This window comes from Aedes albopictus, chromosome 3, assembly GCF_035046485.1.
Source record: "Aedes albopictus strain Foshan chromosome 3, AalbF5, whole genome shotgun sequence".
Classification (NCBI taxonomy): Eukaryota; Metazoa; Arthropoda; class Insecta; order Diptera; family Culicidae; genus Aedes; species Aedes albopictus.
The window spans coordinates 344,209,286-344,225,313 of record NC_085138.1 but is presented as its reverse complement, the minus strand read 5'-3'; the positions used below and the strand labels follow the sequence as shown (position 1 = coordinate 344,225,313).

Below are 16,028 nucleotides of genomic sequence, written 5' to 3'. Positions count from 1 at the left end.
ATTCAAAATGATCGTTGAAGGCGTGGTCAATGAAAATTTCGCCAGTGTTACGTTTGTTTGTCTGTATACATACCTGACAATGCTCACGAAAAAAACAAAAAAATACTACCGCTATGAATATTAAAAATTGTATAGTATTTTTTTTCTTCAGCCACCAACACCAAACAAGTAAGTTAAAATTAATAAGTGATTTTGTTTATTATAATCTAACGAACAAGATGAACAGTCGCTTTCTCAAAGGTCTTCAACTCAACGCTCTCTTGTAGACCGTTTGATGAAAAAAAATGTTCAAAAGAGTTACGAAATCTCACCGAAAGCACCATAGATAAACTGAAAGAGACTGGTTATGCCCAAATGTCCACATTGTGTACAAAATTACGCATTTGCACGTCCTGCCGTCTAGAATTTGAAAAACGAGCCATCTGTATATCATCGGTAAAGCAGGGCGCAGGAAGTTCGAAAACGACAACAACTGAGAAATTGCCATCAGCGACATCTGTTTAAACAATTTAATTACGCCTTGGGGCAAGACACTGTGCTGGAGAGTACATTTTCCGTCACAGAGTTACTCAGAATTCCTCCGGATTGCTCCCGTTTTTACATGGGTGTTGCCTGATTTATCGCAAAATCAAAATAATATTGCCCGATATCTCGCTTTTCTTGCAGTTTTAGGGGTGTTTTTCAACAAATTTCGTCGATCATTGGTGAAAAGAGTTACTCACAATTTCTCAGAGTTACTCTCGTTTGCACAGTGTCTTGCCCCTAGAATTACGCCCCTTTTCAAAAATGCCCTGTAATATTCTTCAACATCTATACTGCCCCCACTCGCATAACAATCCCATATGAATAGGAAACCCAGCAAAGATGGGACTGTTATGCGAGTGGGGGCAGTATACCCATTTCAATATTTTTAACGTTGCAAAACACGCTTTCAACATTCATCTTGAAGAAGAGGGAAAACACTTGTCCTCAAATGTAACAGCAAATTAATGAATAAACGACTAATGCGCGGAGGGCGTGATAAAATCGGAACATTACGGTACATAGTATATTATATTATATGTATATATAATATATAATAAAAACAACTTGTTTTACTCACGCAAGGCCATTAACAATAAAATCAGCATCAATCTTCAATTTCCGGCCGAAATAATTTACACTAAAAAAAATTATTACTAAATGTGAAAATTGTGAAATGTTTGAATTGTCATAACTTTTTTGTTTATTTTCATGGTAGATTGCTAATACAATGGACCGTTTTCTCTAAAAAATTACGTTGGTAAAAAGATAGGGTTTTGAGATATTTGAGTTTTTGTGACAAAAATGATATTTTTTAATGTTAAAAAAGATTTTTTTCACAGTGTATATTTTCTTAGGAATCACCATTTAGTTATCTAACTTTGCTGAACAATAAAATCAGCATCAAATCGCGATTCCCGGCCGAAATAATTTACACAGAAAATTTTTTTTTACTAAATGTAAAAATTGTGAAATTTTTGAAATGTTATAACTTTTTTGTTTATTAGTTTACCATCACCAAATTTTTATGGTAGATTGCTAATACAATGGACCGTTTTCCCTAAAAAATTCAAGTTGGTAAAAAGATAGGGTTTTGAGATATTTGAGTTTTTGTGACAAAAATGATGTTTTTCAATGATAAAATAGATTTTTTTTCACAGTGTATATTTTCTTAGAAATCACCATTTAGCTATCTAACTTTGCTGAAAAATTCATAACAATCGAACAATCCGTTTTTGCTGTGCATATTTTTGAATATTTTTGAACCATTTTCACATACACCCTTTTGAAAAGTTAGTCGTGGCTCTAAATAAAAATTTGATATCGAAAAATGGCGATTTAGATGGAACTGAAAAACTGTGCAAAGTTTCAGTTCAATAGAAAATCATGAATTAAAAATTTTCCTTAATTTTGATGCTGTTGCTTGGAATCGCTCTATGTCGAATTCGTAGCAATTGACACCGGAAAAACGAACGGTTTCGGTGCAATTTGTTGACAGCTTATGATGGTATTAGTAAGAGCGCGTGAGAGCGTCAATGAAAACAATAAAGGATATCAAAAATAAACATAATCAATGTTTTCATGATTTCCGTGATGAACAAAATTATTTTTATTTATTTTTATTTTTTACTTTCTATATCCAATTTAACAATTTTAAACGTTTTCAATAATCCACTTGTACATGATAAACTTGTAATAATAAATGATACTTGAAAATTGTTATCTAATGTTTTAACACTCCTACATTATTTATCTTCTTCATATACAGTCAGGTTTTTTTTTTACGCGGGTGATACGTACCGCGTAAAAAAAAAACTCTGTTCAAAATTCGAAAAACCGCGTAAAAAAAGTCTCACCATTTCTCGACGAATCATGCAAAAATAAGACGATGATTTTTTTTTTTATATGGAGTTTTCATTTACGCGGCCGCGTAAATGAAAACCGCGTAAAAAAAACCTGACTGTATTCTCGTAATATCATAACTTTTCAATTAAAAGCAACTTTTTAGAATTTAACCATTTCCGTTGCCTAATAAAAAAGGATGCTAACATACAATTGTAAACGATCTACGTGCCAAAAAATTTAACACAAAAAATGTTAAAGGCAGTTCAATAGCAAACGTTTAGCTACAACATAAAAATAAAAATAAATAAATGCTTTTTAGAACATAACGTTATTGAAACGCAACTCATATTAAAAACGCTTTAACCATCCTTTAGTGACATTCAATGTAATAATTCAAAAATTCAATATTTGCTGTAAGAAAAGAAAAATAGAATTTTTTGAAACTGTTTGTACCTACAAAATGTTACTTCTGTAGTATAATTTCAGTCCAATTTGAATGAATAGATTTTTATTCTATTCTGGGCTTATCAAAACTTTATTTCGTCATTTTTTTCATAATTAATAGATTACCATGCGACAGAAAATTTTAATGATTAAAATCATTAAAAGTAATCCACATATTTGCGATAATCAAAAAAAAATAGTAATGGGAAAAATATACATTGAATCAACTCTTTGAAATTTCATGTTACCGATAAATTTTGAAGATTCCTCAGAAGTTGATTGAAAGACGTGATAATCATCGATCAAGTTTAAATAATCTGTGCTATTTGCTGTTAAATGAATATACAAGAAAACTATTTACCTAATGCCGAAGAGAAAATCATCATTCCTACCAAAACAAAACCACGATACAAGTTCAGCGATATGCATGTATTGGTAAAACTAGCTTTGTACCTGCTACACCATGCTCAAACTGGGTGCAGCATTTTCTTCCACCGGTGCCAATCGGGTGTCAAAACAGAACAGTACCTGCAAATAAACGAACGGTTTCGGTGCAAGTTTGCTACACCCGGTGGCAAAGCGGTGCAGCCGGTGCAAATAAACGAATTCGACATTAAAATGCAAGCGTTCACTTATCGTCACACTACCACACCACGTTGACTATTTGCTACTCATTTTCTTTCTCTATTTTCTGTTCCTATTAGGGGCCGTCCATATACCACGTGGACAGCTTGGAGGGGGGAGGGGGTTAGCGAAAAGTCCACGCTTGTCCACGGAGAGGGGGTGGAGGTTCGTCAATTGTCCACGTGGACAACATTGATATATAAATTAGGAAACAAGAATCTACAAATGAAACAAATTATGTCGCATTATTGATGAGATTCTCTTCAACAGTTCTTTCATACATTTTTTTTATTATACATTGTCTTTTAGTTGTAAGTTACTTCTACAAGGAAAAAAAAATCATGGTATTGATTCACAGACTATTTGTTTTAAATTATCAGAATTCCTAATTACATACTTAGCATTCTTCAGCGACGAATATTCTGTAGCATTAAAATGGTGTGTATATCATGCAAATGTTGGTGTTTCAGTCAGAAAATTTTCATTGAAGTTCTGTATGGATTTTTCGAAGTTTCATATAATTTTTTTAAACTACTTCAAAGTTTCAAAATAAATGTAGGGATTTGCAGGCTTATCTCAAAAACTTTTGTAGGTTCCTTTAAAATTTTAGTTGTTTCTAATGGATATTAAAGTCCAAACCTTAGCAATACAATTTAGTTGCTGTAAATCTTGTTTTTTTTTTGTAAGAATCTAAGAAATATATTCTTATTTCAACAAAAATCTAAGATTTAAAATTACCTTATCTCAACAAAACAATCAGACAATCATAGCACAGACAAACAGACGTAACACTTCGAACATTTTTCGAATCAAATCATAGTCACGGAAACATGTTCGCCCAATGCTAAAAGGACTGAGTTTGGCCGACCATCAACTAGGTGGCGGTAGTGGGCAAACGTCAAACTCGAGCAAAAACGATGCGAGCGCCACGGGTGGTCAGTTGACCAACTACCAAATTTTCAAACAGACCGTTAAATCGGTGTACGATGCAAAATATCAGAGTGTTACGTCTGTTTGTCTGTGATCATAGATTGAATAAACATTCTAAAAAACACCGTCCTCAACCAGAGGCTGTACAGACTAAAACATTTAGCAATCACTAACATTAGGCGAGGGACATTACACGAAAAACACCTAGCAAAGAATTTTCCGTTTGACGAAAATTGATCATCAACTGGAGCAAGAATTACTCTCACAAACATTAAGCTGAATTAAAAACAACGTTGAAAACTTGTAGGTACCTATTTTGTGCTACTTGTTTGTATTCTATGTAAAGCTATAGAATATTTGTATTTTATAAAGTATTCAATTATATTTAAGACATTGTTTACGAAGAAGAAAAAAAAACTTTTCAAAATCACTTTTTCCCTATTTGTTTTAGAAATATAAAAAAAACTTTTTTTGTGGATGTCCACGTGGACATTGGGGGAGGGGGGTAGGGGTCAATGAAAAGTCCACGCTTGTCCACGGGGAGGGGGGAGGGGGTCGAAATCCATGAATTTTCTGTCCACGTGGTGGACGGCCCCTTACTTCGATCTCCACCAGTACAGTATTCGTAAACACACCGAGCGCCCCTTCTCCTGCCCCCGCTACCCTATCACTACAACCTGTTAGCTATTACTTTTTCTCTCACTGGTTTCTATCTTGGGGCAAGACACTGTGCTGGAGAGTACATTTTCCGTCACAGAGTTACTCAGAATTCCTCCCGTTTTTACATGGGTGTTGCCTGATTTATCGCAAAATCAAAATAATATTGCCCGATATCTCGCTTTTCTTGCAGTTTTAGGGGTGTTTTTCAACAAATTTCGTCGATCATTGGTGAAAAGAGTTACTCACAATTTCTCAGAGTTACTCTCGTTTGCACAGTGTCTTGCCCCTAGGTTTCTATATACTTTGAAAAATAATTTGCACTCTCAGCTCAAGAACTCTTTTCAACACGCTCTTTTCACTTAGACCACGACGTTTGTGAACGTGGTCTGTTGTTCACAAATTTTTTTCTTGTTGATTTACATCGTTAAAGGGTGAAAATTAACTATGGCGAATAATTGATACTATAGCCATAATTGGTACACTTACCCTATTACTAATCCATGACTTTGGATGACAAAATCTAAATCTAACGAGAGCATGCTGCAAACAGGCTACTTTATTCAAAATGGAACAAAAAGTTTTGGATCAATAGTTTTTTGATCGATTATCAATCAGGAAGTCTACTATTTTACGAAAAGAGGAGCATTCTTGGCGAAAGTTTTTAAATAATTTATAATCAACATAATGGTAGAAATCTTGAAAACCCAAAAGATCATTTGAGAGAATTGCAAAAAAAAAAAATTCAGAAACTTTTTGAAAAATTCTTGGAACTTATTATGTAAACAATAAAACAATCATACAGTAATACTAGTGAAATTTATTGTTTGGATCACCACTAAATGTTATTCCTAAGGGTGATATTTATTAAAAAGGAAATATTTCCTTAATAAAATGTTTAGCAAATGTTCTGAACTTTAAGCAAAAGATATGTAGACAAGTATTAATTGATTGTAAAATGAATGATAAGATTTTTTGGCCATTTCCCTTGGAAATTCGGAGAGGTATCAGCAAGAATGTCGTCAGTTTTAGGATTCCGAAAGCTACAACGATTTCGAAGTATTTTATATGCTGTATTCTGCGAAAAAAATCTTCCAAATATTCTACCAAGAAATTATTTACTCTTCAATAACTATGTCCGCAACGCCCCTCTCAATGAGTACTCCGATTGGAAATCGTAGTTTTTAGCAAAAAAAAAATTGATTCGGCAGAAGTTTCACTAATAATTGATTCAGGAATTTTGTCAATTCCGTCATTCTGAAACTCATCCATAATGAATCAAGAAAATTTTGCTTGTTTAAAAATTTCATATGATTAATATTCAAAAGCTTTTTCCATGGAATTCTCAAAAATACACTCGAAAAAATCTTCAAGACGTCTTATCTGACCTTTTTGTTTTGATTTCTTACGACATACACAGTCTTACTAATGATTTTCATTACGAGATTCTGTTAAAATTGACTAGAAAATTCAACCAAATGTTTCTTCAAAACTTCCGGCAGACGTCTGTTTGCAAATTCCAAAAAAGGTTCCAGAATCAACAAGAAACTCTAGCAATTATTTCAGAAATCATGCAATGATTCAGTGTTTTTTTCGAACCTCAGGCATTACTCTATAAGTCCCGTCCTAAGTTTAAATTAAATGTTTGATAGTGCATTTGAAAACCATTTCCGCAAAATCCGCGTCAAAATAAGCAAAAACGCGCGAAATCCGCGCGAAACGCAAAAACCGCGAAAAATGCTAAATCCGCGCAGTCTGTAACAGCCCTGCATGGATTTTTAGCATTTTCTTATAAGAAATCATCAAAATAAAATAAGATTTTTACGTCAGAATCAAATTTTTACCATAATTCTGGTCATCAGCCAACATTACTAGCATACTACAAAGCATTTTAAGTTATATTAGAAAATATTTTCTAACAACAAACATTAAAATTTATTCAAAATTAGTCATTTCTCTATTGGGGCAAGAAGAGCACCCCTGATGGGAGCATAGAAAATATTTTGAAATTGTTGTAATCCACTCAACAGTGCCAAACATAGGTTTCCGTATTCTCTGTAACTATTTGGTTGCGTAAATTTCTAAAGATAAGCCACTTAATAATCATTTATTGTTTTTCGGGTCATTTCGTATAAAGTATTATAAAACCGCATTTTTAATAATCTAAAAAGAAACTAATAATTTTGGAACGTGATACCATAGCTATAAACAAGATTTGCTATATCAATCACTGTATGGCCAATTTATAGTTAAAATATTAGGCTTTCAATGAAGTGCTCTTCTTGCCCCGTAGGGGTGCTCGTCTTGCCCCGCAGCATGTTCGAACTGACCATAAAACCAAATCTATGATAAAATATCTTTTTTGTTTAGTCAAATAAATCATCCTTATTGTGAATTTTGAACCCTGCCATGTTTACGGGTGGTAGAAAACATGATATATAGAAAAGAACTACTGAGAGGTACCTTGAAAAATTGTGTTCACTTTCAATGAACTCAACGTGATCCTTAGGGCGCTCATCTTGCCCCGCCCTACCCTATAATCTTAACCTTCCGTTAATCGCGCTGTTGTACTTTGTACAACACATGAGAATTATCGACTATCACTTTGAAACCATTTTTTCTATCGATGTCAAACCCGAATGTATTCTACAGGAAACTTATTTGGAATATTATAAGACCTTTTTTGAAAACAGTATAACTCCTTATAATGCGGAAAATTGAAAATCGCATTATGAAGAACGTACTATATATATAAGATAAGATAGACAGTTGAATGTGAATTAGTGTATTTCAAAATCTAAACGATCTAGAAATATGGTGTCTTCGGCAAAGTTACTTGGGATATCAAGGGCTTACGCGAGGTGACCTGAGTAATTCAGATTTCAACCGATAGGCGGCGCTAGTGAGCATTTAATTTTTATATCCCATATAACTCAGGATCCTGAGTACAGCATCCGCTCGATAACTGACTGCTGTTTAACTGGACTGCTTTTTAACTGGGCGCTCGATAATTGGACCAAAGTCCAGTTAAAAAGCAGTCGTCTGTCAAAAATAAACGAAATTTAACCTCACATTCTGCAACTCAGTAAACAAAACAAAAAATATCAATAGCCTCCGGCTCCGGGAGCTCAGTCCAGTTATCGAGCGGCGCTCGCTAACTGAACTGTCGTCAAAGCCCAGTTATCGAGCGGAAGCTGTACTTAGAAAGATGATGTCTTCGGCAAAGTTGTTTGGTTGGTTAAACACTAACTGATGCAAAGCCGTATGGTTTGAAACTCCACATCTAGGTGGCGCTAGTGGGCATTGACATTTTATAACTCATACATCTCAGGACCCTGATTACTTAGAAAGATGGTGTCTTCTGCAAAGTTGTTTAGTAGATCAAACACTAATTGATGAAGACAAGTATGATGTGGAATTCCACATCCAGGTGGCACTAGTGAGTACTCAAATATTATAACTCATATATCTCGAGATCCTGATTACTTAGAAAGATGATGTCTTCAGCAAAGTTGTTTAGTAGATCGAACACTAACTGATGGAGAGCCGTATGATATGAAACTCCACATCTAGGTTGCGCTAGTGTGTATTCAAATTTTATAACTCATATGTCTCAGGACCCTGATTACTTAGAAAGATGTTGTCTTCTGCAAATTTGTTTAGTAGATCAAACTGATGAAGACGTGCAATTTCACATCCAGGTGGCGCTAATGAGCATTCCAATTTTATACCTCATATATCTCAAGATCCTGATTACTTAGAATGATGATGTCTTCGACATTGTTGTTTGATGGATAAAGAGCTACAGTTGATGTACCGTTTGATACGAGATTCCACTACAAGGTGACGCAACACATTAATTTGCTAAAACATGCAAATGGATGCTTTTTTAATGTTTTCAACAAGCTGTGTTTTTTTCTGGCAACAATATTTCAACCGAATTGAATGTATTTAAAAGCCCAATAGATCAGTTAACATTCCGTTCATTCCACTGTTGTTCTTTGTACAACACATGAGAATCTGTTATTACTTTGTAATAAATGTTTCTATTGATGGTAAATCCAAATGTTATTCTTCAAGAAGCTTATTTCGAATAGTACAGGACCTTTTCGAAAACAACGTTACTTCCTAAAATGCGGAAAAATCATAAATCGCATTATGAAGAACGCATTATATATTTTATGGGACATTATATCTCCGTATCCTGATGACATAGATAGTTGATGTCAGTAGCGAAGTTGTTTTATAAATCAAGGGCTTATAGATGATGGTGGGTTTTATTTAAAATTCCAAAACAGGGTGGCGCTAGTTAGCGTAAATCTCATATCACATATGTCTCAGGTTACTGACGATTTAGAAACATGGTGTCTTCGGAAAAGTTGTTTGGTAGGTCAAAAGCTTACGGATGAGGTATCTTCTCCTCCATTTGGCCTTTGATCTACCAAACAACTTTGCCGAAGGCACCATTTTTCTGAGTAAAGTGGAGCTTCGTGGCCGTTCGGTTAGTGTTACCAAGCGTGTAACCGCACCATGCTATCCACTGGTGCATGTAATGTATGTCGTGTCCATGGTCTAGTGTTAAGTTCTGTTCAGTCTGTACAGCCTCTGGCTGAAGACGGTGTCCCGTGCCTTTTTAATCGGGATCCTGAGCTACATGAGATTCAAAATTTACATGCTCACTAGCGCCTCCTAGTGGTGGCATTTGAAATCAAACTGTCACTCATCTATAAGCCCTTGATATAGCAAACATCTTTGCCGAAGACACTATCTTTCTAAGTAATAAGGGTCCAGAAATACATAATATATAATATTTACGTGCTTACTAGCGCCGCCTAGTGGTGAAATTTCAGATTAAATTGCGAATCATCCGTAAGTCCTTGACCTACCAAACAACTTTGTCAAAGACACCATCTTTCTAAGTAATCAGGATCCCGAGATACATGGGATATAAAGTTTATTTGCTCACTAGCGCCGCCTAGTGGTGGAATTTCCAATTAAACGTCCAATAATCTGTAAGCCGTTGATCTACCAAACAACTTTGCCGAAGACACCATCTTTATAAGACATCAGGATCCTGAGATGTAAGATATAACATGATATTGCTCACTAGCGCCGCCTAGTGGACGTATTACGAATCAACTTTGCCAGCATCAAGTAGCCCATGAAATTTACAACAACTTTGCCAAAGACAGTTCTCCTCTAAACAATCAGGATCCTTAGATATTTCAGAATGTATGGGTGTTGTACAAAGTACAACGCGCGACTGCTCGCGTTACAAAAATTGGCGCGATTACTGAAAGGTTAATTTGATTATGAAATTCAAATAACTCAACGTACATATGAACAGATGGGTAAATTATTGGTTAAATTGGGAAAAAATCCACAGCTCAGGTGAGATTTGAACTCACGACCCTTATTCGCTAGACAAGTGCTTTACCAACTAAGCTACCGAGCCAATTAATGACCCGGCAACTTAGTTGTCATAAGGTTCAATTCTAATCTCATCGATCTATATCATCTTCCCCTAAACCGCAAATATAACCATCTCTGTTGTACATATGTACGAAGAGCGAAAGCGATTTGTTTATTGTTTGAAACTGTTTGCATATCGTACAGGCAACGCTTCCTCAACCACTTGTAGAGGAAGAACAATGCAATGGTATTACCGAAAATTTGCACTTCAAGTGAGTCGTTTTCGAGCATCTACCTCTACGTAGTTACCCGTCGTATCAAATAGAATGCGAACGACGCGTTTGATCGCCTTCCAGGTAGCATTGTTCTTCCTCTACAAGTGGTTGAGGAAGCGTTGCCTGTACGATAGGCAAACAGTTTCAAACAATAAACAAATCGCTTTCGCTCTTCGTACATATGTACAACAGAGATGGTTATATTTGCGGTTTAGGGGAAGATGATATAGATCGATGAGATTAGAATTGAACCTTATGACAACTAAGTTGCCGGGTCATTAATTGGCTCGGTAGCTTAGTTGGTAAAGCACTTGTCTAGCGAATAAGGGTCGTGAGTTCAAATCTCACCTGAGCTGTGGATTTTTTCCCAATTTAACCAATAATTTACCCATATGTACATATGTACGTTGAGTTATTTGAATTTCATAATTTGACCACACGGATTGGTATTACCGAAAATTTGCACTTCAAGTGAGTCTTAATTTGATTCTATAATTGCCCATTTCCACTTTAAATCAACCTTACATTTGCATGTAAAGTAATGATTGCTCTAAATACACCTTATATCTGCATGCAATAAAGCTTCAGCGTCGTGGTTACTTGGGTCATGTCGCGGCTGATCTCGAACTTGTTGCTTTTTGGACAGTACACTCGATACCCTTTGGTGCCCTCACAGGACCCGACAAACGTTCTTTTTTTGCCTTATGGTTGAACTTCCTAAAGATACTGCAACTTTGAAAATCATACGAATCAACTATGATTTTTTGCCACAAGAATTTCTTGCGAAAATCATAGTTAAGAACTATGATTTTGGATTCAAAGCGCCAATTATTATTGTCATACTGTTACTGTATATATTTCATAACACTCACTTATGAAAATCATACCGATAACGTATAAAAACTGAAACTGTGTCTTATGACTATCATACATATTTTTATTAAATATTTCGCACAAATTAAAAAAAATCGCAACTTGGAATCGAACCAGGAACGTCAAGGTAAGCGAGTGGGTGCTTTACTCATTCGCCCATCGACGCTTCGGAAGTTGAAGTGGTTAGAAGCCAATAAAAGGTTTTGTTGCGTTTCAGCAATGGTGTTTCAGAACACATCTTATGATTTTCAAACGATGCTTCTTATGAGATTCTTCATACGACAAGTCTTATGGATTTCGCTTTTCAATGTATGAAAAGCATACGGGAACTATGAAATGATGAAAAAAATAAAAATAACTGATTCATAAGATATAAACTATGAAAAACATACGAACAGTATCCTCAGTGTACGCTTGACCTTCGGTATGTGAATCGCAAGTGTGGCCAAATACTTTCAGGTGCCGCAAATCAGGTCTCTTTCCAGTCCAGATTTCTTCGGGAGTTTTGTTTCCAATGACTCTTGTTGGAGACCGGTGGAGACCTTTCAACCATGCCAATCTGCTCCGCAGTATATGATCATCACCTTGCCGTAACCCTCTGCGAGATTCTAAGAGACTCGAGAGTGTCCCTGATACTCGAACTACGCACATCACTCGATCGATCGTCGCCTTGATCAATCGTATCAGTTTATCCGGGAATCCGTATTCGTATAAAATCTGCCATAGCTGTTCTGGATCGATTATATCATAAGCCGATTTGAAATCGATGAACAAGTGATGTGTGGGCACGTTGTATTCTCGGCATTTCTGCAACAGCTGGCAGACGGCGAATATCTGATCCGTTGTAGCGCATTCACCCATGAATCCAGCCTGATGTTACCCCACGAACTCTCTTGCAATTGGTAATAGACGGCGGCATAAAATTTTAGAGAGTATCTTGTAGGCAGCGCTCAGTAGTACGATCGCACGATGTTTCCCGCAATTTAATTTGTCGCCCTTTTGATTATACCTACTATGTAGTATAATAAAAATTCAACAATAGTGAGTTTTCTTTCCACTTAAATACAACGTGTAAATGGTTTATAACGAGTAGGGCTGTCCAACCTTTTTACGCATGTTTCTGACATTTTCAATCGGTACTGAGAAGCTGGAAAGGGTGGGCCTGAAAAGGCTGGCCCGTCCCGGAACGATGGAAACAAGGGGTTGCGACCGTTGGTGGGCCCTCAGCAGCCACAGATTAGGGCGAACCAAGGGGAGGACCCTGCTTGGACGAAGGTAGAGCGGAAGAAGAAGAAGACGAATCCGCCGGTAGAAGTACGGGACGCCAAGCCAAGGCGTAGGAGAGTACGTGCCAAGCGCGAGAAAGGCGACGCTTCATCAAGACGGAACAGTCCAAATACTCGGACGTTTTGAAGGCGATGCGAAGCGACGCCAAGCTCGAGGGTATTGGAGCTGACGTACGCAGTAGGGGTGGGAATGAAATTTGCAAACAAGCATTAGATTGGAACCCAGCAGGACATCGCAGCAGAGGCAGATCCAGAGGGTCATGGCGGCGAAGCCTCAACAAGGAAATGAAGGAAGTCGACAGAAACTTGACCTATAGGTCAAGCCGATGGCTGGCAATCGCCCAGGATAGAGATCTTTCAATTCGGAACTCTGCACCACCGTGGCTGCTCACTGTATGTATGTAAAGCACCAGGGAGAGGCCGGAGACTTTCATGCAGGCCGTGCACAAGATGGCTTCATGTGGGTAAAAAGATCTATAGATCTATAGATAAGCGAGGACTTAACGTCTAGGAGGATTGGAAGCGATTCGCTCAGGACGGAATCTAATGGAAAATTATGCTTCATTGGACGTACAGTTAACGGGACCAATTGTATCCCAAATCAGCCGAAGGGATTAACAGATCTGACGATGGCTAAGTGCCAACAAGTGACAATCAAAATGGCCAAGTTTCTAATTCTTGTGGCCTGTACCCGACTCAACAAAGAGCTTAAAACATGGCCTAAAAAGGGTAGCTAGAAAAACGCAGTAAGGCACGACAACACCAAGAAAGTGAAATTGCTGAAACGCACGAAAGCATCAATCGGAACGATATGTGGAGGTTTATACAACTGTTAATGTTTAGCGGCACAAGACTGCGCCAGCGTCCGCCATGTGCAATGACCAGGGAAAAAATTTACAGCAAGACAGCTAATAGTTGCAGAAACGTACATATTTCAATGTGTGGATGGTGATATCTAATAAAACATCTTTAAATAAAATTTTAACAGAAAAAAATCCTATATACTCTCTCGGTCTCTATTACTAAGTGTTATCTACAATCTGCGAAGTGGCTGAATAGCAACAAAAATTACGAACGCCCTATCCAATCAGATAAATTTAGTAGTCCTCAATTATGTCTTTTTGAAGCAATGTTGGTTTCTATCGTAAAAATACCCTTTCCCCACGATTTAAGACTTCGTTTGCTAAACGAAAGAAATAAAATTCGTTCAAATCGAACAAAAACAGAACCATAAGCAGCAACTTTAGCACAATTCGATTGATCTTCTTACTATGTATCAGTTTCAACCTCTCTTACTGATTGAACTTGACGCCTATGTTGTTCACCCTGAGCTTCATGATGGACAGAATGTCCTCTGCCAGCTCTTCCACCGTAGTGTACCGGCACTTTTGGAAGTTGTAGATGTCCACCATAAAGCTAACCATTTGTTCTTTGAAGTATTTACACACCTCCTTGAGGTCCTCGTCCGGTCCGAAGAATCCCCAGACCATCAGAGGCGACAACTGCTCGGTGACGCAGTAAAAGTGCGACATGAACCCATTGGGGAACTTCAGCATCCGTTTCTTGGCCTTCAGCACGGACCACACGGCCGTGGTCAAAGCCGTCTCCTTAAAGCTATTCGACAGGAATCGGTTCTGGATGACCGCGAGGACACTGTTCGGCGGAGAGTCCAAATCCCGGAAGGCGTCCAGAATGATGAAATCGAGCACAATGTCGTAGAAGGTCATGGCCTTGACGTTCCGGGATTCCAGCTCCAGCTCGATGTCCTGCCAGTTGTCCTGGTTCTGGAGGAACTCCAGCATGGATTCGTACGCCACGAGGAAGTCTTTCGGGTCCTTGTCGCCCAGGCAGAGCAAGTCGGTCAGCACCTGGCGGCCGGTGTCCGCGACCCAGCGGCAGTTCTTTGGATCCTGTTGGTGGGAGGAGGGGGTGAAGTTGAGAGCATAGACAAAAGGAAGTTTTTATCCGAGGGTTTACCTTAAATAGTAACTGGAAGGCAAGTCGAATGCAATGCAGTTTCGCGTAGTATTCCGCGTCCGAATTGCACCCGACCATATCGGTTCGGATGGTTCGGCAGGGAATGGGTTGATCGTCCAACAGCTCCAGGGCACTCTGATAGAGAGGGTAGTTTTCCACGTCGGAAAAGACTTCACCGTAGTCTTCGAACTCCCGAAGATCGGCAACCTGGAATTTTGAAGATGAGATGTTATTTTTCGGTAGCCTAACCATATGGCGACCGTCAACAAATTACCTGATCCAAGGCAGACGCAAAGCTCTCGGCGGAGTCGAAGTTTGGATCCGAGCTGGATCGGTGGCCGTTGGAAAGACTTCCGCCAGCTGCCGCCGATTTTTTCTCGTCATCTCGAAACAGGACCGATCGCTCATCCAAGAACAGCAACTCTCCCTGCTCCTGTAGATTGTACGCTGCGTCCAACAAATTTTGCAACTCTCGGCAAAATTCTTCCTGATCGGCAGTGATTCTTGAGGGCAAATCCACGCCGCCCCGATCCGTTAGAGCGTCTTCCCAATAGCTGATGACCGTTTCCAGCGCTTCCATTCCCATTACCCCAAGCTGTTGCGGAGTGAGCGGTGTCGATGCCCCGATAATCGATCCGGCATTGGCCCCAGCACCTCCTCCGGCCAGCGAACCGGAAGCCAATGACATACGATCCGATACGCCATGGATGATGGATCCACCGGGACTGTACGATCGAGCGGACGCCTTAGATCCCGCGAGTGAGATAATATCGTTAGGACTTCGAACGCTGTTTCGAGTTTTTCGGCCACCTGGTTTCCGAAGTCTTCGCTGCTGTGGCCTCGGGGTTCTCCGACGACCCAGATAGCTAGCAATAGCGCCGAGTACGGCCACACCCGCAGTTACGGAAACGATGATCACCTGGAAGAATAACGGAAAATGGGTTGGATTATTTTTAGACGAACTGTGCAGACGCAGTGGTATACACGGTCTGCCGTTAGCAGCTATCTCATTAGTTTCTTTTGTAAATTTAGCAGCTGATCTGGCGATATTGTATCTTGAGTCCAGCTTGGTGGTCTAGTGGCTATCGCTTCTGATTCATATGCAGAAGATCCTGGGTTCAAACCCTGGGTCGTCCTTTTCCTCCTACTTTGTATCTCTCTATCTACTTTTTCTGCAATCTCT

General features: G+C 38.4%; 1 protein-coding gene across 1 annotated transcript; it reads right to left on the bottom strand.

The window, feature by feature from the left end:
- Window positions 1-13,842: 13,842 nt before the first annotated feature.
- LOC109408611 (mitoguardin) lies at window positions 13,843-15,764 on the bottom strand (the record flags this gene model as incomplete). Its single annotated transcript, XM_062843161.1, is given in 3 exon segments — window positions 13,843-14,778; window positions 14,846-15,052; window positions 15,120-15,764. Coding segments are annotated over 3 exon segments (1,470 nt in total), but the record flags the coding sequence as incomplete, so codon positions are not given.
- Between the last annotated feature and the right edge of the window lie 264 nt (window positions 15,765-16,028).